General features: G+C 47.8%; 1 protein-coding gene across 2 annotated transcripts in view; it reads right to left on the reverse strand.

Annotated features, from left to right (window-relative positions):
• The window catches only part of LIMK2 (LIM domain kinase 2), a 31,753-nt gene extending 5,684 nt beyond the window's left edge, over positions 1-26,069 (reverse strand). The window contains exons 1-12 of one of the 2 annotated variants that reach the window (XM_065646067.1): positions 25,945-26,069; positions 23,408-23,507; positions 8,997-9,132; positions 7,658-7,767; positions 7,235-7,423; positions 6,670-6,775; positions 5,387-5,583; positions 4,499-4,685; positions 1,971-2,057; positions 1,128-1,259; positions 791-847; positions 548-613 (exon numbers count right to left, since the gene is read on the reverse strand). In XM_065646067.1, coding sequence (XP_065502139.1) covers positions 548-613; positions 791-847; positions 1,128-1,259; positions 1,971-2,057; positions 4,499-4,685; positions 5,387-5,583; positions 6,670-6,775; positions 7,235-7,423; positions 7,658-7,767; positions 8,997-9,132; positions 23,408-23,507; positions 25,945-25,960 — 1,383 coding nt within the window. In that variant the 5' untranslated portion in view covers positions 25,961-26,069. Of the gene's footprint in view, positions 1-547; positions 614-790; positions 848-1,127; positions 1,260-1,970; positions 2,058-4,498; positions 4,686-5,386; positions 5,584-6,669; positions 6,776-7,234; positions 7,424-7,657; positions 7,768-8,996; positions 9,133-14,687; positions 14,759-23,407; positions 23,508-25,944 lie in introns of those variants that run through there. The other variant, XM_065646070.1, reaches the window with a different exon arrangement.
• Positions 26,070-26,355: the final 286 nt, after the last annotated feature.

A 26,355-nucleotide genomic window follows, 5' to 3' on the forward strand; every position in this document is an offset into this window, starting at 1 on the left:
ACCTTCCTATTCTATCTGGCCAGGAATTAACTTATCGAATTTCATCTTGGGTTGTTTGAAGCCTACATGCTCATGTCATATCCCAGCCAAGAGAACAAGGGTGAGGCTTGAAGGAATGAAGCTACATAAAACTCTTGTGACCTAGCATTTCAAAAAGAGAGAATACACACATGTGCACACATCCACGCACTTGTGTGAATCCCAAGTGCCAATACAGTCATCAAGTGGTCAAAAGAAGAGAGGCAGCTGTAGAGAACGTTTCATAGCCGAGATAAGAAAGAGAGCTGTACTAACTCTCGTAACGTGACTGTTAATAGGAGATGCTACCCCAGGAGAAGGATTAAGAGAACAGAATGAAGAAACAGGGAAAGCTAGATCAGTCTGGAAAAGCCTATGAGAACGTGAAGCTCCCTTGTTTCAGGCACCAAAAGCATCTCTGAAATCAGTTCCTCCCTGACAAAAGAGAGAACATCATGTGGAGAACACCAAGGGAGGATGATGACAAGGAGGGGAGCACCATGCTGTGGGGAACAGAGGTGTAGCTCACCAACTTGATCAGGCAATTGTGCGAGTTCAGGTCTCTGTGAATGATGCACATGGAGTGCAAGTAAGCCTGGAACAGAGAGAGAAAACTTGGTGTTAGGCGAGTACATCCCTTCACATTTACAGAGCTCGACAACCAGTTGCTGGAAGTCGGGCAGCACCCAGGACCCCTTGTGCACCACTCTGCTGAAGCAGCTAACCCTGACCCTGGAGCTTTGCTCCCTGACGAAGGGACAGTCTGACTCACCATTCCAGAGGCAATTCCTTTGGCAAAGCTGACCTTCTGCTGCCAGGGAAACGGGTCCTGAAAGACAAGTCCTCAAAGGTCAGGGACTACCTCACCAGCCAGCTGGTGACTGCAATTCCTCTGCAACAGAGACGCTTGCAGCAGTCAGAGAAAGAAGATACAGCCCCAGGAAGAAGGCGCTTTCTGCCTCAGGCCACCCACAGCTCAGAAGCAGCTTTTCCAAACAGGTCCAAAGGAGAAGACTAAGAACAAGCACCATAAGGCTGGTACCACCAACGCCACGCTGTCAACCTCATTCCACAGCTAGTACAGAGGTCTACCAGGCTTCCCTACTCACCGCATTGCGGAGAAAGTCCTTCAGGGTGCCCCCCTCAATGTACTCAGTGAGGAGATTCAGCTTCTTGTCCTTGTACAGTACACCGATGAACTTCAGCACGTTGGGGTGATCCAGGCTGCGCATCACTTTCACCTGGGAAGCAAAGACATCACATCCCAAAGAAGAGAATGGAACAAGTCCAGACAGATCTGCTCTGGTGACAAGCACTCCAGGGATCAGAGAATACACTCAAATCCCAACCTTAAGGTAGTCAACGGTTGCCTCTTCATTTTCACGCTGTGCATTTAGCCTGATCTTAGTCTTTAAGGAGAGCACCCTTGAGCTGGGCTAAATTTCAAGAGATGGGAGCTCTCCAGGGCAGCTATCTGGTCTGTACTGCATGTGTCAGGGCCAGAATGGCAGTGTCAGGTGTTTAGGGAGCTGCCTTTAAGCTAAATCTGACTTTGAAAAACATGGTAGGCAGCCACCAAGAAAATAGTTTAGCTTAAATACAGCAGGAGTCTTAAATATCTTACAGATATTGGCCCTCCTCATTTGTATTTATGCACAAGGCTCAAGGGATAAATCCTTTATGTATTGCACAGCTCAATTTGCCTCAGACTCAGGCTGCTTTTTATCACTGAAAAATTGATGAACTGGGAGCTGAAGCCATGTCTATTGTTCAGTGTGTGTCACACTTCACTGCAGCAAACATTCAGCTCGTGTTCGCTTTTCCCCATGTGGTATCTCCCTCCTCAGCGCCTCGATTCCTGCCAGGTCGCTGGCACGATCACTCTCTGGAGAAGATGGAAGAGAGTTCCACCACACTACTGGCTCAGAAGCTTTTTGAAATCTTGCTCCTACCTCTGTCAAGAAAGTCTTCTGTGTTTCCTCGTCACAGCGAATCAGCTCCTTCATCACCATCACCTTTCCTGTTGCTTTGTGAGTCACCTGGTGGAAACAGACACCGCAACTACAGGCAAGGTTCAAGAATACATAGCTCCAACGCTCTTGCAATTCTTCTGAAAGAGAGGGTAACATTGCCCTCCATCCAGAGAGGAATATAGATGGGAGAAAACTCAGAGCCCAGGGATGTGCAGGAAACTGCATAAAATTTCTCCTTTCAGAATTCAGCAGAGAATCTGTGCGTGAAACAGAAACTACCTAAAGCTGACAGAGGAACATACCAAGAGATCAACAGCATCCCAAGAACCACAGCTGAAGTCTCCATTTACGTAGCGCAGGGCTGAGCGTGCATACCGGCTGTCAAAGCCTCTGAAGGCATCAATGCCTCAAGTTCCCTTATAGAAGGCACTTGCGCAGCATGATGCTCACGCTTTGTACACAGACCCTAACAACTACAGTCTGTATCAGCAAAGGATCAATGCTCATTTGCATCAGAAACCAAACCAAACAACTCAAATCTGCATTACCACATGCCTCGGTCTTATAGGGACTCAGAAGCCTGATGCTTTCTGATGAGCTTATCAAACTTACTCATGTGCAAGCAGAACTGGGATGTACAAACTGTTCAGTTAAGGCAGGAAGCAGTTGTTTTACCGTGCTACCTGCAAGGAATGTCCCAGAATGGTGGCAAACATGCAGAAATTCACTATAAACAGGTAATAAATTTCCTGGCTCTTGGTATGGAAAGCATTTCCAGTTCCTCAAGAGCCGTTTGCCTGCATCCAACTAGTCCCTGGCATTTTGCTGTGTTCTAGAGGTTCCTTTTAACCAGCTCTGCCTTGCTTGCATGGGGTTGGTGAATGAGTAAAAAGGGGCCAAATTCTGATGATCAGGTTTTCCCAGAAATCCTCTCCCCTTCTGTTGCTTAACTTGAACAGCTCAGTCTCCCTACGATCTCCAGGTAACTAAACAGTCACCTTCTCTCTAGGAATAGAAGGGAGCTATTCTGACCAGATACAGTATTGTTGCATCAAAAACATTCAATCTGAAGCTCAAGGAAGTTGCCGCTTTTTTGCCTTTAAAATCAAAAGTCTTTCAGAAAACCTCCAGAACTGCAACCCAGAACACAAGACCCACTTATACTATTTAGGAGGCTTGTGAGCTTATGAGTTCTGGTGCGCAGTGAGGCACACTAGTTCTGTTTGGAACCACGGGACGTAGCAAGGCTGATATAGGAGGAATACGAATGCATGGAATAACACAACAGAAGCAAGAGTAAAACATTCTTCTGCTCCTGTCTGAAATCAAGCATCCATATATAAATAGCGAGCCAGGGAACACTACACATTTCAGCCAGGGATATGAAAGCCAGGGACATCTAATACCCAAAGATAAAGGGAAGTGAAGAGACAAAGACAAGACAAGGCTAAGTGGAATTCTTAAGCTGACATACCAGCAAAACTGAAACAAGTGTCATCATGAAACTCCAAGGGGGCAATTTTAACTCTCAGAGCATGCACCAGAACGGGATGGCTATCAGGTAGTTTGAGCAGAAAAGAAATGCCTTTGTGCCATTAACTGTGGGGACGCAGATGACAAAAGCATGCGATAGAGGAAAGGTTCCGCTTACCTGGACCTGTTATTTCTCTATGAGCAGAGGAGAAGAGAAATATGCTCATTAGTATAGGTCAAAAGCATTGGGTTTGTCGTACTGGCTCACCACCTCCCATGGAAGCGTGAGATGAATACGGTGGCTGGGCAGGTGAAGTTTATACAGGTGGAAGGAGAGAAGTCCCACAATGTGGTGAACAGCAATCTGAGTACTGAGGAGCTCACAGCACCATGGTAAGGCAGAGACAGCTGCCCCCTGATGCTGCCAGGGATGCCAGGATAGGAGCTGCCGAAGCACCCCCAGTCAAGACTGGAGAGCTTAAATACAAGAGACCAGAACTGCTATTAGTGGAGATTTTAATTGTGAGAGTCATGCAAGACCTGACCACTACCTCCACATTGACAAGCCATTTAGGCTCTGCTGGGGGTTCAGAGGTGGTTGCTATCTCAGCCTGGCAAATCCCAAGCGTGCCGCACCACGGGTGGTGAGAAATGCTGAACTGGGGAGTTGAATGCACCTCTTCACGAGTAAGATGCTTGTAAGAGACAGTGGAGCTCATTCCCCATTGTCCCCGCCTTGCCCAGGTGGTTGCTGTGACACAGGAATGCTGGAGCTCTAAACCTAACTCAGGAGGTGAGTGTGCATGGCCGAGATTGACATTCGAAGGGGACAAAGTCAAAACCACATGCAGCCAGAGACACTCACGGCCAGGGAATGAACTAGAGAAATGGATCTCACTGAGCAAACCAGGTGAGTCGCAAGACTGACCACTATCAGCAGGGCAAAGGCCATCGAGACAGTCGTGAAGGATCCCAAGACAGGCAGACATTGCTGTAACCAAAGTAAAGGATGAATGTTTGGGGACGTCCCTAACCTTGATAGCTTGTCCAAAAAATCCTTTTCCTAGAACTTCGCCGTGAATCAGGTCACAGGGCCGGAAAATTTGCTGGGAGCAGCTGGAAGAGGAACGCAGGGATTCAGAGCGACTGATGTCACGGCTCAGGAGGAGCGGTTCCTTTGGAGAACTGGGGCCAGGAGACTTAGAAATGCTGTTACTTCGCCTAGAAAGCAAAGCAGACACAGGAAGATCAGGGAAGCTGCTAGGAAACTTTTGGTCCAACATATCCCATCATTAGCTCCTAAGGCACTAGTTTCTAGATGTGCTTCAGCACTCTTCATATCTCAAAAGCCAGATGCTCTCCCAGCCCTGTGGAAGCTCTTCACAAACCCAGAGCAGCTTCCAAGTCAGAGCTGGCCAACACCACCACATCTCCTGCACTGTCTGTCAGAGGTGGAACTCTGGGAACAGGAGGAGGAAGCTGTAAAGACACAGCTCTTGCTGTCTCTAAACAAAGATTAAAATACTGGCAAATGACTAAGTGAGCAACTGAGTGCCCCGGCCTAGGAAGACATGTTTTTTCCCGAAATCCTAGGTCTCAGCTATATTCCGTTACTTCCCAAACATTTAAGACTGGTAAAAATCTGACCTTTCCATTTTCTAACTGTAAAACTTAGTAACGTTTCTATGTTAGAAGCAGAGCTCCTTATTTTTATTAAGGAAAGCTTGCCGTCCTGAAAGGGAATGGAGAGAGCACGTGGCAATAGCAGGATCTGAAGCTCTCCACTGCTTCACCAGCGGTTTATACCAAGGCTCGTTTCAGAGATAAGCCTTGTCTCTGCAGTCATTTGCCATCGCAGGGCCCAGCCAGGCAGAACAGGGCACAGACAAGGCAGGTCAGAGGCCGCGCTTCCAAGCCTTTACCTCAGGGAGCGCCGCCGCAGCGTTCCTTCCAGATTCTCCTTGATGTCCAGTGGCGAGAGGGAGCGTGGGGAAATGGGCGGCTTCATGTGGGTGGGAAGACGGGAGTCCAAACGCAGCCTGTCTAAGCGCTGTGAGACGGGGTCGTGCTCTATCAGCAGCTGAAGCGTCTGGCTTGTCTTGCGAATCAAGTCCTCCACCTGAAATCAAACCAAAGGAGAGGATGGCAGCAGACCGAGGGAACACGGATGACAGCAGACAGAGGAGACACAGCAGAATGCCCCACAGGAATCGGAGTAGAGAGTTCAGTGAGATCACTCCATAGTTGTGGTTTAGTTGTGTGCACCGCAGATGTCTACCGGGCAAATCAAACTAGCAACACAGAAGTTACTTATGCTATCCAAATCCTCTTCTGTTCTGTCAGTTACAAGTGATCAAATACCTTTTTTTTTTAAAATCCTGAGAAGTGTTCAAAAACGACACGGGCTGCCATCCTGAACAGTGCTGCAAAAAACAGTTTTGCAAAAGCTGTTGTGCTCCTAATGTTCTCTTCAGCACCAATGCTAAATAAAATCCCTGTGTAGCGAATCATAGATTCATAGAATCGTTTTGGTTGGAAAAGACTTTTAAGATCATTAAGTCCAACCATTAACTCAGCCCTGTCAAGTCCATCTCTAAGCCATTTCCCTAAGAACCTCATCTACGCATCTGTCCAAGCCCTCCAGGGATGGTGACTCCACCACTGCTCTGGGCAGCCTGTTCCAATGCCCGACAGCCCTTTCCTTGAAGGCACTGGTGGTCTCACTGCACTCTTGCAGCATCACCTAAGATCTGTGTAAAGCATTTACTTGTAAATACAGACATCAAATACTTTTGTTTTTTTTTTTTTTTGCAATAGGAAACTCATCCCTAGGATCCGCTGAGCTTTTATCTATAAGCAGTTGCCTCTAAAAGGATCAGAACAGTGGATTTCACTAACAAGACACGAATAGTCTTCACAGCCTCTCTGTCCTCTGAGATGTCACAGCCCTATGCTTTTCTTATTACCTTCCTCCCTGTTTGAATGCCACAAAATCAGAACTGCATCCCAATTGCCTTTCCACCTGTTAGATTTTTCTCTTCAACTGGAAGGGGTGGCAAAGCTTGTCTTCATGTTTATTCCTACTGTCAGCATGAGTACTATGGGCGTGCACACACCGTACGTAGGGCGGGAGAACAGCGCCGAGAAACAGAAAAGCTGTAGGAATGCAGATGAGAAGGAGGCTTCAGAACAGAACTCTACCCACCTCCTCCACCTGTAATGTACGAATAGGAGCTCCATTAATCTCCAGGATACGATCTGCAGGGTGGATGGCGTTTCGGACATCTGGACTGATGTGCATCCTGTTAACTCTAAACATGGGAATTATAGTGTGTGTGTGAAGTCAGTTTAGCCAAAATTATCAAAAATATTTGATCTCTGATGCTTCCCTTCATATTGGCATTTTGAAATAAAATAATGCTAATCTACCAACACAGGGAGCTACCATTAGACCAAGTGCTTTTGGTCTGAGCTGGTTTGAGGAGAGCTCTTCATTGCCCAGCGGCAGAAATTGTTAGTCCATTACAATTCTCCAAGTGTTTTGTGCTCAGTAAAGGAGACAGCGCTGAGGAATAAAGTTATCAGTTGAGGTCATCACAAGAGCGAAATGGAGACCAAACACAAATGGCTGTTGGCCAACGTACATCCCTGTCGTGCCGAGATGGATCCCCTCAGCAGTTAAAGCAGCCGGCAGGACGGCAGTGCCGCAGAATTTTTACCAGCTCTCTCCGCACAGACACCAGTGTTGCACACAACCTGGTCATACTCACTCTTTCACCTGGACACCAGTGGCGTAGCTGGAGCAGCCACCTTCAACAGACACGGAGAACCCCCTCTTGCCATCGGTAGCTGCCGGCATGGAGATGAGGGTCAGCGTGTAAGGCAGCTGCTCACGCAGAGACTCGGTGGAGTGTTTTTCTATCATCGGTGTCAGCACAATCTGGTTATGGCATTTTCCACTAAAAGAAGTGAAGAAAGTCATTATGGCCATATTATCCCTCCCTGCCAAACTCACACTCCAAGCTCTCCCATTGACCATAAGCTATTTAGTGCTCACGCCATCCCTTCCTCCCTCAAAAAGCAGCTTCCTGGCATTCCTTAGTGCCACGTGTGGCTTAACCACACCGAGCCAGCTAAATGCGGCTTACATGTACGGCAGGGAGCAACGCGGCGGCAAAGCCGCTCCGTCTTACCAGTAGAGAGTGGAATGTTGCACCAGCGCGTAAGCGTCTCCGTCTTCAATGATCACTTTGCAGCTCATACAAGCAAAGCACTCGGGGTGATACTTGTATTCGCCAGCCACCTACAGACGGAAAAGGGAGTAGCTTAGTGGAGCCAAAATCCATCAGCAGATGCAGCTCCTGCTGTCTCCTCTGATTCAGATCTCAAAGTCAAGCGGCAGTTTTTTACTGAAGAGTTACATTAATCCATTCTACCTTTCCTGAACCCCATCCTGGGCACCTGGTTTGCAAAACTTCTCTGAAACAAACATCAACATGCAAAGCAAAGTTTGTGCCCCAGGAACCTCTGCTATATTTGGCATCTGCTCAACTATTAAAAATAGTCAATAGTCTGCTGCACACTAGTAAACAAGATATTTAACCTTCCTGTTCAGTTGCTCTTGGCAAGATAACTAACGTTACGCCTGAATTAATAAAGCTGAAAGGGCTTTTTTTTTGGCAGACAGGCAATGCACAAATTCAGACGCTTTACCAGCCAGCTGACAGGAAAAAAAGAGTGAGCTGACTGAGACAACAAAATACCTTTAAAGAATATCTTTATTCATTGATCTGGTTTTCTATTTTCCTTATGAGAACTTCCCTTATTGGCAGTATTTTGCAAAAACTTCTGCAGGCAATGAGAAATTGTCTGCGCTTTTCTCAGTACTTCCCTTTGAGGTAGCAATCATATTACTCAGTGCCATGCTGCTTTTATTTCTCCCTAGAAAAATAATGGTAATTTTTAATTCTTGACAGTTTTAAAGGTTAAACATTTGCAAGGTTGCGGCAAGGAGGGGAACATTTAGGTGAGCCTGTATTGTGTAGGCAGAGTTCAAGGCCTCAGCGCCATTGGGGCTCACACTACGTCAAGACACCATCAGCCAGAAAACCATTCTGGCCACAGTCCAGGTGAGACTTGGACGGCAGCTTTCCCAGAGCCAGAACCTGCCGCGAGCTTTGACTCGCAGTGCAGTGGAAAATCACCCCACGCAGACAGGGAGGCACTGGGCTACAGAAACCGAGCAGACGGCCCCTTCATCACCTTTCTACTTCTCATGCCTCTGCACTTCAGCACCTTATTTTATTTTTTCATATGCTTCAGATCCTCCTAACTCCCTCTTTTAAGGGCTATCCCTGTTCAAAATTAATCTTTATCCAGAAGATGCACACACAAGCCTCATTTCTAATCTACGATTAGAGATTAAAGCAGCGAGGAGACTATTACCTTCAGTTTATTTGGTTATCTGATTAGCTAGGGCAACTCCCAACCCAGTACAAGTGGTTGGAGGCCGGAGTCCTCCGGAGTCCTTACCATCACAGGTCCGGTCATCAGCAGAGAGCAGCCATGGCAAGACTCCCCAAACTTCCCCCAGTAGTCCTTGTGACAGTACAGCTTCCCGTCTTTCTCATAGTACCAGTTAGTGAGGGGATCCTGACACTCAGAGCACCTTGAAGGAAACAAAGGAACAAAGTACCAGTTGGCAACGAGTCGCAATCAGTGACAGAAGTCCTCTCCTGCACGGAGAAAACAGCCATTCCGCAGTAGCTCATCACCAGCTGTTCTAGCTACAGATGTACTAAATCCCCCCATTCCCGATGCTTTTCCTACCAAAAATTAGCACCAAACCCAAGGGTTTGTCAAGGTATGTGGTATCAACCAATACAAAGGAAAAGACAAGCTTCCAAAGTTTAAAACAAATCCCATTCATTTATTAAAACATGTCAGTAGGTTTATAAATTGTGCTCCTCTGCTTCCTCCCGGATGCAGGTTCCGGCTGTGGAGTTGCCCGGGACACGGACAGCTCTGCTCCGTCCCCGCTCGGTGTTTCTACAGCCCCACAGCACCTTGTGCCAGAGCACTCGTCTCCTCAGCCCGTCCAGGAAGGAGGACAGAGGCAGGATCCACTTCCTTGCACAACGCAAAGCCAGGCTTGCACCAACCTTCGTGGGAAGTCTTTCTGTTCTTTGTAAGGAGACCTCTCCCAAAAGGTCAACTGCAGCACTACCCATTTGAGGGAGAGTTTTCAAAGCAATTAGTCCTTTGAGCTCCACATTTGCTGCACGTACCAATTATCTGTGCTGAAAGTCCTCCTCCACCTCTCCCTACCAACTGCTCTCCCTTTCCTTCTGCTGATGACAGCGCATGAGAAAAAAAAAACCCACAACCAAACACAACACCAAAAAACCCCAAACAAAACTATATCTCTTATTTCATGGAGTCTCAACATGCTACACATATCAGTGCCAGCTCCCATTTCAACCAGCAACCATTAATCCTCTCCCTACACCCAACCCCAGAAACAAACTCCTCCCCTGCACCCCCCCCAGAAAAAGGAAAAAGAGGCAGCAATTCTCCTGCAGACAGTATTTTAGCAAATCACCAGCAGAACCCAGAGCTTCAGGCTTCCAAACACAAAATAATCGTGCCTCAGCAGGGTGCACTGGGCAAGGGAGTTTAACTTCTGCAGCACCGAGGTGTGATTTAATGGAGAGATAAGGCACAGACAGCAGTTGCATCACTAAAGATTATTCCATTAGCCCTGGGGAGCACGTTCTCAGACTTTAAAAGGAAAATTAGTCTGGTATTGGCTGTTTCTGAGTGCAGAATCCAGGGCAGGTTACTCACCAATAACTAGTTCAAAGAAACACCTCAAGGATCAATGTCGTCATCAGTACGATGCTTTCCCAAAGGTGGAAGGAAGAGTTTCTTCTGCCCCTTACCCCAACAACTGTCCCAGTTACTGCACTGGAGGGAACCCCTTACAGCGGGTGAGGGTTCGGGGGGTTCAGCTCTCTCCACAGCACCAGTTGCACTTTTTACGTGCTCCCAGGTCTAAGAGGAGAGCTACTGTCGACTTCACCTTTCACAAGCTTCCTGAAAGCTTATTTGTGCCAAAGACATTCCTTGTAAACTCCACCAGCTTGTAACGAGTGTGACGATACGCGAAGCTGGTTGTGCTCCAACATGGAGTTATTTGCTCCATCTCAAGAGACTGCAAAGCAACAAGGTGAGGCTGCTTGTAAGCAGCCCATGGTTTTAGGGGAAAACACACCTCATGAGGTATTTAGTGCCGTACCCTACCCTCAGGAAAGTTGCTCCTTTTAATGTATTTGGCATTGATAGTGTTTGTTCTCCCAGCTGAGGAGCTCCAAACCCTGCCCACTCCCCCTCCTCAGTGATGGGAAAGAACTCCCGCACGTGCAGCAGGCCCTGCCAGTTTTGTTTGAGGCAGGGGGAGCAGTAACTCACCACTGCGGTACCTGCGTTATGACTGTCTCAGCCTTGGGGCGCTGTCATGGTTACACCCTGCTCATGGTATGCAAGAGACCTAGAGAGCATCGCAACGCGTTCTGCCTTCAGCCACGAGCCTTTGGCTTCCGTGTGCGGCAAATACCCCATGCTGAATGATCGAGTGGGTGAGTGGGAGGGAGAAAAGAGCAAGTGGAGACTAACAGCGAAGATTTCTATCACCTTGTGGCAGGAACATCTGGCTCGACACAGGCAAATGGGATCCCTCAGACTTATCCGACTTCTGCGTGCATGCCTGTACCAGTGTGTGCTGCGGGAGCGATTACATCTTCAAACGGGGAGCTGTGACCAGACCTGCGCTTGGGATGCTGTCCTGGTTTTGTTAAAAACAAGTCTCTCTTTTAGTGAATTTTTCCCTGTCAGCTAAAGTCTTCTTACTAACTGCAGTTTTCCTGAAAGTTAGGAACACATTTTGGTAGACATAGCAATGGAATGCAAGGCCATTGATAATGATGCATCCCGCGAGCTGTGCAAGCAGGAGGTGAACTGAAAAACTGACCAACTAAAGTATTCCATCCCATTCATGTCATACTTCATATAAAAGTGGGAGATCATGAGGATCTCGTCCCCTTTTCCTTATGGCCGACATTGGGAGAGGACCTTGCGAGTTGTCCCTGCGAACCGAGGCCCAGTGACAGACTGAATCCAGCTCCGGTTGGCTGCAGAGTCCAGTCCGGGACTTCGGGTGCCGGCCCCACATCTGCCGGAGCAGCTGCCGGGACTTTGAAGATTGGTTTTGTGTATTTTGTATTATTTTCTTTATTTCTATTAGTAGTATTAGTAAAACATTTTTAATTTTTCCAACTCTCTTCTCTCTGTCCTCCTTTCCCTCCCAATCACCTGTCCTTAGTGGGAAGGGGGGAGAGGGAGGGGCTGAAGGGGGAAGAGGGGGGGGACGAGGTTAACAATACATCTGCCACTGTTTTGTTGTCACCCCGCAATCAAACCACGACGGATGCACACAGCAAAGCTGGAGACTGCTCCGCCAGGGCTTCGGGACCTGGCTCTCCGTGTAAGTTCACTCCCAGCAGGAGGGTTGTTTGGTTTTAATCACACCACCACCCCTTCCTCACCTTTCTTCATTTTCACCTTCAATCACTCCTTTTTCCCCCCTAAGAAAATATAAAATTTCTGCAAGAGCAACAAAACGCAATTTTGTTTAGATAGACATGATCTTCTGGAGTCTACTTGTCTTCCCTTTATCCTTCCCTTATTTCTTCATGGTTTTATTCCAACCTTAGAGCACTTTGATTAGTTTGCTTCCATCCGGAAATAAGCACTGGTATCTAATTTGCAACACACCCATAGCGAAATGAAGGTGAGGGGAGTGGAGCCAGCAACCAGTCAGTTCTTTGCTATGCAATTAAACAAATCTGGGCAGGACGAGTTTGCAGCTTAGGGCTCAGAACCCCACCCAGGGCAGTGAGACAACAGGAACAAAGCGACCAGCCCCAGAGAGGCTGGATGCTGGTAATGGGTCTAACTGGCTGCTTCGTTAATCACTGCCAGCCAGAGGATGTGGCCAAGCAGCACCTTCTGTATTCACCATGCGCTCCGTCATGTAGAAAGGGCTTTGGTTTTGTCAGGTGTGGAGGACTGACAGCACACAGGTATCGTTTTAAGACTGTTTCAACTGTTTCAGTGCCAAACGATAAAGGCATGACACGATTGTTCTGTGCGACTCTCATTGAAGAGATACGTCAGAATTTTATCTCGGAAGATACAAGAGATACCTCTCCCTCCTCGTGAGCGTGCGTGGCTTTGTAGCGCTCACATCATTACTTCTGCAGGTATTAAAGCAAGCTAATCTTTGCCAGTCACCACAACCAAAGGACAGGAAGATTTCTTACTCCTCTGTCTTTTACAGATTAGAAACCGCTAATCTTCGCCTAGATGATCTGCTGTTCTTATTACAGAGGAACAAAGCGTGGTGATCGAGGTTCTTGGAGAGCTGGTAACAGCCATACTGGACGCGTTTAGTCTTGCTGCCCAGCCATCATTTTCAGAGCTGCAGAGCCCTGCTCTGATCATACAGTCCCACACATTATAATTCTTCACTTCCCAGCCTTGGTAATAAAAAAATACAATAATCTGCCTCCCACAGCCATCCTACAGGAACCCTGGGCAGCATCTGGGTGCAGCCCTGATGCTCTGTAGCACAGCAGGTGCAGAAAGAGTTCATAAATCGCTGCCTGATGGCCACTTGTCTTTGTGACGGGTGGCAGGAGGATCAGGTCACAACAGGTAACCAGCTTGGTTTTCGGCGAGATGGAGATTCAATTGAGTGGCATCTCTTTTACATCTAAATGAAAGCCAATACCCTCATGGAAGCAAAGACTACCCTGGCACTGAAGAGAGATATCCCTTTGAGAAGGGCTCATTAATAAAATCCACCTCCCACACACACTGTCAGGCTAGATCAGTTAACGCTAGACAGGCTCGAAAGAGCTGTGGTTCCAATTCTGCGGGCAGAGCGGGAGAGAGGACAGCCACGCAAACAGAAACCTGCGGAATAAACCATCACCCCAGCCTGCAGCTACCCCAAAGGCTTCTCACCCGGACACGGCAGGAGTGCGTGCACTAGCTATGTAAGAGACGCTAGATGAGGAAGAACAGATGGTAGAAAACTGACTAAGTACTAGAAGACAGGATGTTTAAGCTCTGACTATGCAAAACCATTGCCACACACTTAGGAGAAGGTGTATCTGTGGCTCAGCATGATGCCATACACATATGAAAAACAATAAACGCCTGTTCACTTTCCTTCTTCTGAAAGCAGATGCTGTTTCAGACAGTTGCCTAAAGCAGCTTAGCAATTGCACAGCAGCATTTACTCCTATCCCAGATTGTTTTAACAAAAGGCTCCTTACCCCCAAATCAGTACAACAAACTGTGTTTGCAGGAGCAGGATCAGTAATGAGCAAATTCGAGTGGAGGGGAACAGGAGGGAGACAATGAAACTGCAAGCTCTGCCTTTCCCCATCCAGCCGCCATATCAGCACATCGGTCCGTCACCACCCTGGCTGCGTTGAGCCCCACTCAGAGTTTTCACTATGGAGATGTAATGCAATCAAAGCCTTATTCTGTAGCTACGGCCCTTCTCAAGCCTCATTCGTTCAATTGGACCAAGAATGGTTGTTATATTAACAAAAATATCATAGGGAAGAATCCTGTCCATGTAAGGGAAGCGTGCTGCTTGTCTCTAGTTACCTGCAAGGTACTTGATTTCTTTTCTCCAACAAGATTAGGCACTGCCTCACTGCAGATTACACCACCTTCCTGAACTCTCCACAGCAGCACCTCACCTCACCCTGCCCAAGCACAAGCAGCTTTGGAAGAGGCGGCAGCAGCCACAGTTAATCTCATTCCTCCGGCAGTGGAGCAGAGCACAGGGCCACGGGGTAAAGCAGCGTACGTGGTGCTGCCCCGAAAGGCAGCCTGCTTGCCTGGGCTACGCAGACACTGCCCACAGCACAGGTGCCATTCCCTCGTTCCACACATCTGCCAAGAGGCTGGTAATCGGAATCTTCCCTGTCTGCTCCTGAGAGCAAGACGGGTCCCAGTGAGGCCGGCTGCTCCCTGCGCACAAGCACTGGACCTCACTCTTCACGCCTCGCACGGTAACTGCTTGGGATAGCGTTACGGGGGAAACGACTCTTTGAAGATCCACTGCTGATCCTGCGCAAGACTCACCGAAAGGGATCCTTGGGAGCGAAGTAAGCTGGGGCAGACAAGTAACTTCCCATCTTCCGCGCTGGATAAACCGGCTCAGCCACAAACTCGTCCAACTGCCTCTGAACAGGTCTGTTCTGCCAACATGGCAGCAGCCAGAGCTCATTTAATCTTGCGCTGATTCAGATACTTCACCTCTCTTTGAAGCTGCCCAAGGAATGCCAGGTCTCTCAGCTGCTCATTCCTTTCCAGATGTTTCCCGGCTCCCATGGCTGTAACAACCTCCTCCTGCTCTCGGCAGCAGCGGCTCCCTCGGGAAGGACAGGATAACTGCTACCCAGGCTAGCTGGACATGCTTCTGCAGCAGTTCTTGCGAGCTCTGCTGCTTGCTAACTATTGTCAAGTTTTCCCTTCTCTGGTTCCACCCAAGGGTGGGAGGGGAGGAGGAGCCATTGCAGAGGACAGCGTGTGGCTGCGGAGCCTGAATAAGCTCCACTTCTTGGTGAGAGGTGGAGCTTTGGGCCAAAGCCGGGCTGCGTTAATAAGTGCTGAAAGATAGCAGCTTGTGCCAAAGAAAGAGCCAAGCGCACGGACGCCAGACTCCTCTCTGCAGCGGCGGTACGTTCTGATGGAGAAGTCAAGGAAGGCAGAGTGACAAAGACAGCCGGTCGCGTCTCCAAACACATCAAATCGACGTGTACTAGATCCCTTCCTACACCCCTCAGCGAGCGAGGTCACACCAGCTCCACAGCACCTGCAATCTGTTCGTCCTCTTGCAAGGGGTAACTCACAGTGTGCTCCATCCAAGGAAAAATAACTTTCTTTCCAAGACTGTTTTAACAGAGATCATTGCAATCATTTAACCTAATCTTCATCTCCTGAATGGAAGCTGAGGTATAAGTCAGCACAGAGTACTCTCTCCTGCTTGCAGCACTTGTAGTTATATCCTTTTGCTTGCTCTGAAGCCAAGCGTGATCTCTAGTGGCCTAATCAGCTAAAGCTGTTTGCGAGACACTCAGAAATGCAATAAACACAAGCTGCTGCCCCGAGCCCTCCCATTTCTGTACAGTCAGCAAAGCCTGGCAAGCCTGAACACAGCCTGAAAATCATGCTGCATGTTCCAGAGGCAACAGTGCTCAAATGTGCTTTGACTGGAGATGCTCGTCTCAGCTGGCACGTTGTTCAAGGGACGCTCGGGGCTGGGACAAGGCAGTCTTGGCTGCAGATTTGACAGCTGCTGCTCACTGTTGAAGTAAGCAGAAAGACAGGAAGCCTTTTGGGTTGGTTTTTTTTTCTTTTTTTTTTTTTTCCTTTTTTCCCCCAACTTTAATAAGCAGCCACCTCTCTGGCAAAAAGAAATCATCATTTTCATCCATGCAGTGCAGTCTCTAAGCCCGGCTGTAAAAGTGCAGCGAAGCCTAGTGCTGCGGAGCCCAATGGGGTTGTCAACTCCAGCACGGGTCTAATTCCTTCTGACATTTCACACAGCTCTACTGGAAGCAGCAACACGGTGAGTCTGTGTCTAGGAATGCACTCTGGTCTCCCACATTCTCTATATGTTGCGTGCTGAAAACGGGCCAGCGCTCACAATCCAACACTTCCCACGACACACACACACCTCGGTGCATCGCAGAGCCCCTGCCCTGCCCAGTATCACCTACACACAAAAGCTTTTCCCCACAATTCTGCTGCCATGGGCTGAACTCCCTCCAAGGGGGATTCCACGTGACCTCATAAATCCCAGCTCTTCAGACAAAACCTTTGAAGATTTGATCCACAGATGTGATAAGCAGCCAGCTAGTCTGTGAATGAAACCAGCAGATAAAGCCCAACTTCAAAGTAATAAAAACCACCCAGACAGCTACGGAACGAGGAAGGGATTTTGTTTGAGACTTCCTTAAAGCCAAAGGACACATAATCAAATGTCTATTTAAACAGGAAACATCTTATCAAAATGATTTTACTTGTGCAGCAAGACCCAGCAGCAGCCCGTACGTTACTTATTCCTACACAGAATTCTCTTGTTACTTCTTGTCTTTTTTATTGTCTCTGTGACCTATTTGAGAACACAATCGCTCTGATAAAAGGGCTCTGGAAAAGGTGTTAATGTGTTCATACATTCTAGACCTGAATTCCTGCCACAATGACTGTACTTCAAAAATGCTGATAAGCAGCTGTGTTGGGGGGGACCCTTTTCTATGTAATTTTACTGATACCATCTCTGAGGGCCAAAATGCACCCAAGCAAATTTCTTCTTCACCAGCTGAAGTCAGGCATCGGCATCTGCTCTCTTGCAAATGCTGACAGCATTTCCACCACAAACATGTTGCCATCACAGGGAATTGCCTTCCTTACTACGGTTTATAATTGTACAATAATTTTGGCCAGAAAGAAGTCTGAAAAATATAACCAGCCAATAAAAAGGAACAAATGAAAAACTTCAACAACGACTTAACATGAAATTTATAGCAAACTGAGTCGCAGCTGTTACAGCTTTGTCCCCACAGAAATGCATCACATAGCTATTGTGATAGTCAAGTGATTAATATCTTAAAGCTGCCAGGACTGGGCTGCACATCCAGACGCCCTCGTTACCACACACTCCGTGCCGTGCAATAGCATGTCCACAGACAGATGCATTGCTCAGCGTATCTACCAGCCCTAAGATACATTTATCCTGCACAGACAGGCACTTCGGTATGTGTGGGACTGGAATAAGCCGGGGAAAAGGCATCTGCTTGATGCCTGAAGAGTCTGCAGCGAGTCTTTGTTTCGGCATGGGCGCAGTTTGGAGACATTCCAAATACTTCAGTACAATCCCAACACCTCATTGTATTTCCAAGGCACTTACACATAACACGTGCTTTGCTGCTGTTGAAAGACACAGTCAGTTCCTGAAACTGATACCGTTCCGATATGCACGTACCTGCGAGTGAAAGCTCTCGCACACAGCTCTTCAGTAAACTAAAACAAACAGTGAAGTGAAGCTCGTTTCCATTACTGAATCTCAATTCTAAGCAGCAGCAGAACTGCAGACTGACAGAGCGATGTCTTCGTGGTACCAAACATCACTAGGCACTACATTAGCGTGGAGATAAAAATTCTATCTCCACCATACTTGCCTAATGGACACAGATGTCATGAATATGTGTAGGCTGAGAAGCAAATCAAAGAAATTCAACCTATTGAAACTTCGTAGATTGTACATGGTTTTAGAAGCAGTGACTGCTGATCTGTAAATCCAGCACAGACGGCAATAAGACCAGTGCTTACACCACCGCACCTTCGCTCACCTCCTATCTTGCTGCTTCTGTCTCTGCAGACAGCTGAACTCCTCCAGGAAGGATCCTGTCTCGTTCACGTGGAAAGTCTAATACATTCTGCACTGTGTGAGTAATTCTAATTACCTTGATATAACAATGCCCTAAAGGACAAGCTGTGCAAGTCAACAGTTCGGACTGGAATGCCCAGCTCCTCCTTAAACAGAAAGGGTCATGGTGTCCTGTAGCTGATAGATTCCTCCAAGGAATGCAGCCACTGCCACCTGCAAAGTGCTTCATTGTTCCTCTGGATTTTTAAACTCCTGAACAGTCATGGTGATCCATGTACAAGCAAGCACTTAGCAGCTATTCCTCCCTAAATCTGATAGTGAGCTGGTGAATTGCAAAGCTGATAGAGACACCATCAGAGAGACATTCCCAGAGTCTGCAGGGTGAATGCAGAAGAGCTCTCACCTCTGAGGCCCCGTCATCGGCTTTCTGTGACCGCCAGGAACTGGAGAAGACCAGGAAGACGAGGAGATTCTTGTCTTCCTGCTTCTACCATAATTCGGCTGCCTTTTCTTGCTGATCTTTCCCCTGCTCTTGACTTCAGCTGCTGGGTGTACAAACCTGGCTGTGTTCACAGCTGGAAAGCTAAAGGAAGATTCAAAGCATCAAACATCCCCACATTTCAAATTCATCTTAATACGCACCTTTGCTCACATCTTTATTTGTCAGCATTTGTACATTTGAGCTTCATATCCTGCCACTCTAGATCTCTTTGTCCTGTGCCAAGCAATCTGAACCAACAGAACTGATCCAAAGTGTAAAAAACACAGTCTGTGAGAAAAAGCTAGATCCTGGATTTCTTCAGTCTGGGACAGACTGATGCGAGACATGATTGCTACTTTCGAAGAGGAAAAGGTTCCGTGAATAACAGAAGGGGGAGAAAAACCTTGTTTTCAGCTTGTCCACCGCAAACACGACTAGAAGAAATGGATTTAAATTGCAACAAGGGCGATTTCTGAAGATAGTGACAGAAATTTCTAACTCTAAGGATAATTACGTGCTAGTAGACATAGTCTGGGAGACCGAAAACCTGCAATGATGGGAGAGCGTTCGGCGACTAATGTCTTGATCATTCCAAAGCCATCGAAATTACTTGCTTCCAAACATGAGCTGAAGTATGAAGTCTGAAAACAGACTTGGAAAATACCTTCAGAAGTCATTTAGTTTATTCTGCAACCCTCAAAACAGGTTTAATTTACGTTATACATTCTTAATACAAGTTCGTCTGGCTTGCCTTCCTCTGCCCCCAAGTCTAAAAAGAATCAAGGTGATTCACTAAGTTTTGCAGAGCAAAAAATATTTCTGCAGCACACAAAAGATGTCATTCAGTATAGAAAAAAAAGAAATCACATCTTTGTAAGAAAAAACAGTTACTAGAGTTTGCAAATTAATAGTGGTTCTCTTCCTGCTCAGCAGCCCGGAGCTCAGGGCACCCCCTGAATGCACCGACAGCTAATCCGGGTCTGTTCTCTGCCCACGGACAATGGGCGCGCTGCAGAGGGGCCACAACGGGATTCCGGGAAGAATCTGCTTTTAACCTTGTTCCACTACTGAGAAACAGTCAGAAGAATTTGTTTCAAATTCACTTCAGAACACCAGTAGGAGACAGAGCCAGGAGTTCTTCTGCACTCTGCCAAAAGCGATCCGTTTTTTCTAAGTATTCATCTAGAGAAAACAGCCTTGTGGTGGTTACAGCACCCCTTGTGTTTTAGTTTCTACCTCCAGTACACGTTAACAGAAACTGAAATGCAGTAACACATGAACCCTAAACAATCTGTCAGGTGAACTGATTTAACTCTAATTACTAGGCAATTTTTATTGTGATTTAAACAAATATATTTTGTGTTATTACTTTAGGTTTTTTTTACAAGTGTAAGCAGTTTCTTAAAAAGACTGTATTCAATTTTAGCCTATATCTTTTACTGGAAAGTCAACTTACTGCTTACAATTACTTAAATATAATAATGTAATCCCTAATCAGTATAAAAAAATTTCATACCTATTTAGTCAGATATCAAAAGCTTGCACTTTTTAGTCACACAGTTGTTTATATTATTAACTTAGCATCAAACTATTTCATAATATAATTTTAAAAAATACAGAAAGCCATAAGATTTTTTCCAGAGGTCAAGCTGCATTGCGTATGCATAAAAATTCTGATGTTTTAAGCAAAAAGGAAATATTTGTCCAAATTGACTTAATATGTTCTGGTCACCATCATCTTCAGCGCTTTAGACCTACTAATGAAAACTTTTAGATTCATACAAGATTTCCTTGCTTTCCTTTCTTCTTCCAGAAAAAGGAAGACGAGCTTTTCCACTCTTCAAACCTCTGATGATTTTTCAGCTTTTAATTAACTGGATTTGGTATAAACTAAGCAGTATATTTTTAAATTGAAACTGTAAAATCCTCAGTAATCCATCACCTACAATACCTTTTGTTGAATACCGTGAACAGTTTTCCTCTGATGTGGAGGGTTTGGCCCTTGTTTGAGATTTGTGCAGCAAGCCTGTGTTGCTTGGCTACTTAAATTAGATTTATTTTATAGACCACAGCAATATACATCCTCTGTTATTTGATGGTTAGGAAGGAACTGAACCTCAGCTGTCTTCCTTCCTAAACACATCTTAGGCACCCTGCTACAGGAGGAATTCCTACCACCATTTCCAATAATTTTTCTTCATATCAATCTAAAAGCATTTACCATCTGGATGTATTCAACAGGCTTGATCTGAATTGATGGTTTTCAAATAACCAAAACTGGATTTTTAATAAATACTGTGTCCTTAAGATTAAACCATGCTGCTGGGTCTCCTCACTCCACCCTACTCCAAATATGCAATATCTTTACAGAAAGAGAGAATTGTCTTTAATTTCATGTGTCTTTATCTGTGGTTAAAAAAACAAAACAAAACCAACCAAACACAAAACACCAAAAAAAGGACATCAAAATATTAAGTATCGATATTTTATTCAAAAGTAGAATTCAAGGCAGAATCTTCTATTTTGTAACGTGGAAAAAAGTTGGACTGAAAGCAATAAGAACAGCATGTTCTAGGTCAAAAAAGCTCTTCCAATAATCCCCTTGGGTAAAAGTGATCCAGACCTAGGAAAAAGACACCTTGCCACTTCTCCTTTCCTTTCTTGGTGGAGTGTTTGAAGTTCTGTGCAATACAAGTTCCAAACGCAGTGGAACTGTGTATCGGTGAAAAGCAACGACCTTTGACAGCGTCCGCTACCTCAGCAGAATTCAGAGGCACAAAAATACATCAGAGTTAATTCACAACAGACGTTGTGACAGAAACGTCTAAGAAACCTCCTCATCCAGGTCCAACCCGTCGGATTCAAGCCTAAGGACCCAGGCGGCCAAAGAACAGTTTAAAATATCCAAGATCCACAAACGGATTTGCATGTCCCTCCAGCCACACCAGAGAAAACAGAGGTTTCAGAGACAAAGCTCCTGTACACGCAGTTTGAGGAAGGAGGGAAGTGACAAAAAACTTAAATCCTGAGAGACACGCATGTACGTCAGCTCCTGCCAGCGCCAGGCATGATCAGCAGCCCGGCCTGACCAAGAATAAACAGAGCTAACGAGCCTGGAGCGGCGCCAATCAGCATTAGAGAAATTCTGTGCCAGGGGAGTCAGCTAAGCCACAGCAAGACTGGAAAAAACACAAGAGCTGCCGGAACTCACAGCTCCCAGCTGCCAAAGGCTCCTACCCTTGGAGGCTTTTTAAAGTTTGGCTTTGGGATATGAAGCACAAGACCAGCGCTCAGCACAGTTTAGGGAGAACAGAAGAGAAGGAGGAACAGGGTGCAAACTGGGAATTTGTTTGCATGTACAGTCCTACCCTGGAACTAGGAAAAGGGGAATGGCAGCTTCCTTCGCTGCAGCTTCCAATTGTTCGTCCAGCGCGGCGGCTTCGCTGGGTGCTCGAGCTGGCTGAAAGCTCAGAGCGCGAGAGAAGCGCGTCCCAAATGCAGAAAGTTGCCACACATCTCGGGAGAAAAGTTGGTGTCTTCACTTGTGTAAAACAAACCAAAAAAAAACCCCACCAAGTCCACTCAAATTCTATTTTACAATATAAACTATGATATCAAATTATCTGTGAAGTGTGATAAGGGCAGGATTTGCCTCCGGCTCAGCTATTATCCACCTCACAGCCCCAACAGCAAGCAGCACCAGACATTTGCAAACCAAAACTCTCAACAGAAATACATTCAAAGGCAGGAAAGAAAGACTTATGAACACACATAGCTTGGGGTTTGGCTACGGGTGCAATCTAAGGAAGCTCAAGAACAGTACACTAGTTCTTCAGGGAGAAGAGTGGGGTTCAGAGAAGCTCACTCAACATAGCCAAACGTGAATACGCAAATCAACAGAAACCCAAAAGACTGCGATTTGCAGCGATATAAAGCTATAATTGTGATTAGCAACAAGTCATTCTAACTTACAGATTTTCCAAGTCAACAGAGCTAGCATTGCTTCAGTAGCATGATTTTTTTTTTAAATTTTCAATATACCAATAACCATAATCCTCATTTCAAAGTTGGGGTATTTTATGTTGTTTGTTTTAAAACCGGACAGTAGATGCCTCTCTTGGCACAGCAAACATTCCTCCAAAGCCACACTTTGGCTTCTTCTCCCCTCCTTTGCTTTGACAGTGTCCAAAACATCAGCCTCTCCAGATTCAAGACAACAGCTGCTCCAACACAGAAGCCAGTAGAAGCTGCTCAACCCCTCCTGAAAATACAGGCCCCTTCAGAAATGCGATTCTGGAGCACGAAAACTGGACTACATATCTATGAAACACCAACAAGAGGCATTACTCCCACCATCACGAAGAAAAGCACGTCAGAGATCCCTTTTTGTGCTTGCCGATAGCAACATTATCCAAGAAATTTCATCAGTTTGTATGTCTTAATAGTCTGAAAAGGCGAGGAAGTAAAAGGCAAGAACCTCTCTCCCCATATCAGCAGTTTTCCCCAACACCCCAATACCTCCGTTGTACCTACCACATATGGAAAAAGCCACAGGCAATCCAAATTGCCTGGGCACTGCTTGGGAATGCAGCTGAAGACAAATATCCAACCCATGGCTTCTGCTGCCACCAGTAAATCAGAGCTTTCGTTTGTCCTTTATCTGCATTCCCGTATGCGTTTGCGTCAGCGTGGCAACACCTTGCCAGGCAGCATCAGACGCTATTGGGACTGAAAACCAGTTCCAATGTGCTACTGGAACCACTGACGTGCAGCAGCAACCGAGAGGACGCAATCGTTCTACAAGAGCCTCGGAACAGCTCAGGCACAGAGATGACAGCAAGAGCTCCCTGTTAATATTGGTATTATCCACCAGGTTCTGAGTCAGCTGAACAACACAAGAAGAGTTTAACAGGCTAAAATTTTACCTACCGGAAACAGGTGATGTGCCAAGCTTCATTTACAGTCTTGTAGAGGCGCTGACCAGCAGCGATGCTGTCCCCGCATCCCAGACACCTCCAGACTTCTTCACCTGTGTGCAGGAACAAGGTGACATACAGCAACCGTTTTGCATCAGAGAGAACAAGGATTGCTGCACCCTGATAGGGAACAACCTTTAATCACATAACAGACAGGAAAGGCTTCACACAGAGAGAGTTAAGGCAACAAACTGAACTCTGACATCTTATACAGTCATTTTTTTTTCCTCCAGACATAACATCTCCATCCGCTCCTTCACATTCTGCAGAAGAAAGCAATGTGACTTTTAATGGAAAGCAGCTCCGTTACAGCTACATCGCTCTTCAGAGCAGAGATTCCAGGCAGGCACATCGGTCCGGTGTAACAATTCCCACACAGAGCCATGCTAGGCCAGGAAGCCACGCTACTGTTTCCCCCTGACTCAGCACAGAACATTTGCACTCATTTGTATAATTAACTGGATTTCCCAGAACTGAAAGAAAAGAAAGGCGAACTTTATTCAGTAGAGAATGACTTGACTACCAGGAAGGAATTACACACTTGAATGAATATTCCTGTAGAGACGGTACAGCCAGCACCAGACTGCTGTCGGACTGGGGAAGAGGGGTTGATGCTACCGGCCTATTGCCCTTTCAGAAAATAATTATAATAGCTATAAAATAGTTAAAATAGCTTCTGCTAGAACTGCCATAAAGCCCCAGAGAGAGCTACTTATTTAGATGCATCCAAGCCAGGAAAACCAGCACGAAAACTTGTGCACAAAGAACTGCTGGCACACAGATAAATGTTCTCCAAAATCCAGACAGCTGTGCAAGTGTATTAAAAGCAAGAGTCAAGGGTCTGGATGGGCACAGGATGGCACAAGGAACATGTCACTTAGCTGGGCAGATCTCAAACCTTTTCCTTCCTGCTACCAAAAGCCTACTTGCAGTAAGGCTGCATAAGGAAAGAAGTGTGTTTAGAGAAGGAAAACCACTAACCACGGGCTTCCACTTTCCAATGAACATTAAAACTCCGTAGTCACTTGGGCAAGTTGATACCCAGGTCACGTTCCTTGAAGGTACACAAAACAGAAGCCATCAGCCTTCTATGCACTTCTACTCCACTGTGTAGGTCAAAGACAATGTTTGAAAATAACCAAGGTGAACATATCCTTGTACATTTTACACAAATAGCTATTTCAGAGAAAACACTTGTTGCTCGACCACAAGAAAGCACCACCCTGAGCAGCAGATGGGGAGCACCCATAAGGGGCTCCACGCAGACACAGTGCTAGAGAGGGTTCATTCAAATGTGACATTTGCCAAGAGCTGCTACTTCAGCTCCTGACGAAGCATCAGCTCCACACCCGGGAGTGCGTCTGCGCCCTCCTGCTGCCCGGAACACCGAAGCCTGCACCTGACCTCAGATCTGCACAACACAGCGTTAGGAGAAACTTGGAAAAAAAGCTCGCACTGCTTATGTTGTTCCATACAGCAAATCGCTTTCCAGCTTGCCAATCAGGCTTGGAAATAAAAGGCAAAGCCTCGTGCGCCCGAGTCACAGCACACGGGCAGCCGACGCTCTCCTGGCCAAGCAGCACAAGCCGCAGGAGTCGGAACTTCTGGAGTCGCTGCCGCTCTACAGCCCAGAGCAGCCCGCAGAGCGGACACCCTGCAGCCCCCTCCGCTCCCGCTCAGCACCACGAGCACAGGCTGCAAACGTGAATACAGGCGGCCGATCCTATTTAAAGGAATTTAAAGATGAAGGACGACACCACACCTGACTAAAAGAACAGCTGTTCCTCCGGAACGATCACACGGATTTGCCCGTTAGCTTCTGAACCCCGGGCAGCCGTCACCTCACTTTGGGCTGCCGCGTTACGTCTGTGTAAGTGTGCACAGAAAGGCTGATCGGCCTCCAAACGGGAATCGACAGTCCCGCATTCAACCGAAATTGCTGAAGTATCCAGGAGAGGCGACGGAAATGAAAAAAAAACAGAGCAGGAAATGGTGTGGAGGAAAAGCAAACGGACATAATCAATAGAACAGGTCAGCCAGGTCCCCCGGGACATGTTACGGAACGCGGCTGCGGCAGCCCCGGCGGGGAGCGGCCCCGGCCCCGCGCCCGGGCGGGACAACGACAGGGACAGGGCGGCTGCGGGCACCGGAGCGCCGGCCCCGGCGGACCCCGCAGCCCCCGGGCGGCCGCCGCCGTCCCCGCACCTTCCCCGGGCAGGACCCCGAGCCGCGCGCGTGCCCGCAACCCGGCGGAGGCCGCGCTCCCGGTCCCCAGCCGTTCCCGGGGACACGGGCTCACGCTCAGCCCCGGGCGCAGGTTCCGGAGCCAGCGGTGCGGCGGCCCCGCGGGTGAGGCCCCCCCGAGCCCCGCACCTGCCGCCCCGCGCACGGATCCGCGGGCGCGCAACGGCCGCAGGAGAGCCGCGGCCTCGCGTGCGCGCTCCCGCCCCGCAGTCCCGGCGCGCGGCAGCTGCCCCGGCCCGGCCTCACCTGGCGGCGCCTCCATCCCGCGCCGCTGCCCGGGGCCGGCCCGCCTGGCGCCACCCGCGGAACGCGCGGTGGGTCACCCCGCACCTGGCCCGGGAGCGCGCCCGGGAGCGCGCCCCCCGCCCCTGTTCCCCTCGCGGCTGTCTCGGCGCCGTCCCCCGCCCCGAGGGCAGCCTGTCGCCCCGCCCTTTTCCTCGCCGCAGGCCAATCGGCACTCCGCCCCCCTCACGGCCACAGGCCAATCGCCGCGTTACTCCGCCGTGACCGTCCCGTCCCTTCCGCGGCGAGGACCAATGATAGCGCGGCCACGCCCCCGGCCCCTCCCACACGTGCGTGGCGGGCGGCGGGCGCACCCGCTCCCCTGCCTGGGCCTCCCCGCGGGGCTCGGGCCTGTGCCCGCCACACCGGCAGCTA

This window comes from Caloenas nicobarica, chromosome 16 (assembly GCF_036013445.1).
Source record: "Caloenas nicobarica isolate bCalNic1 chromosome 16, bCalNic1.hap1, whole genome shotgun sequence".
NCBI lineage: Eukaryota > Metazoa > Chordata > Aves > Columbiformes > Columbidae > Caloenas > Caloenas nicobarica.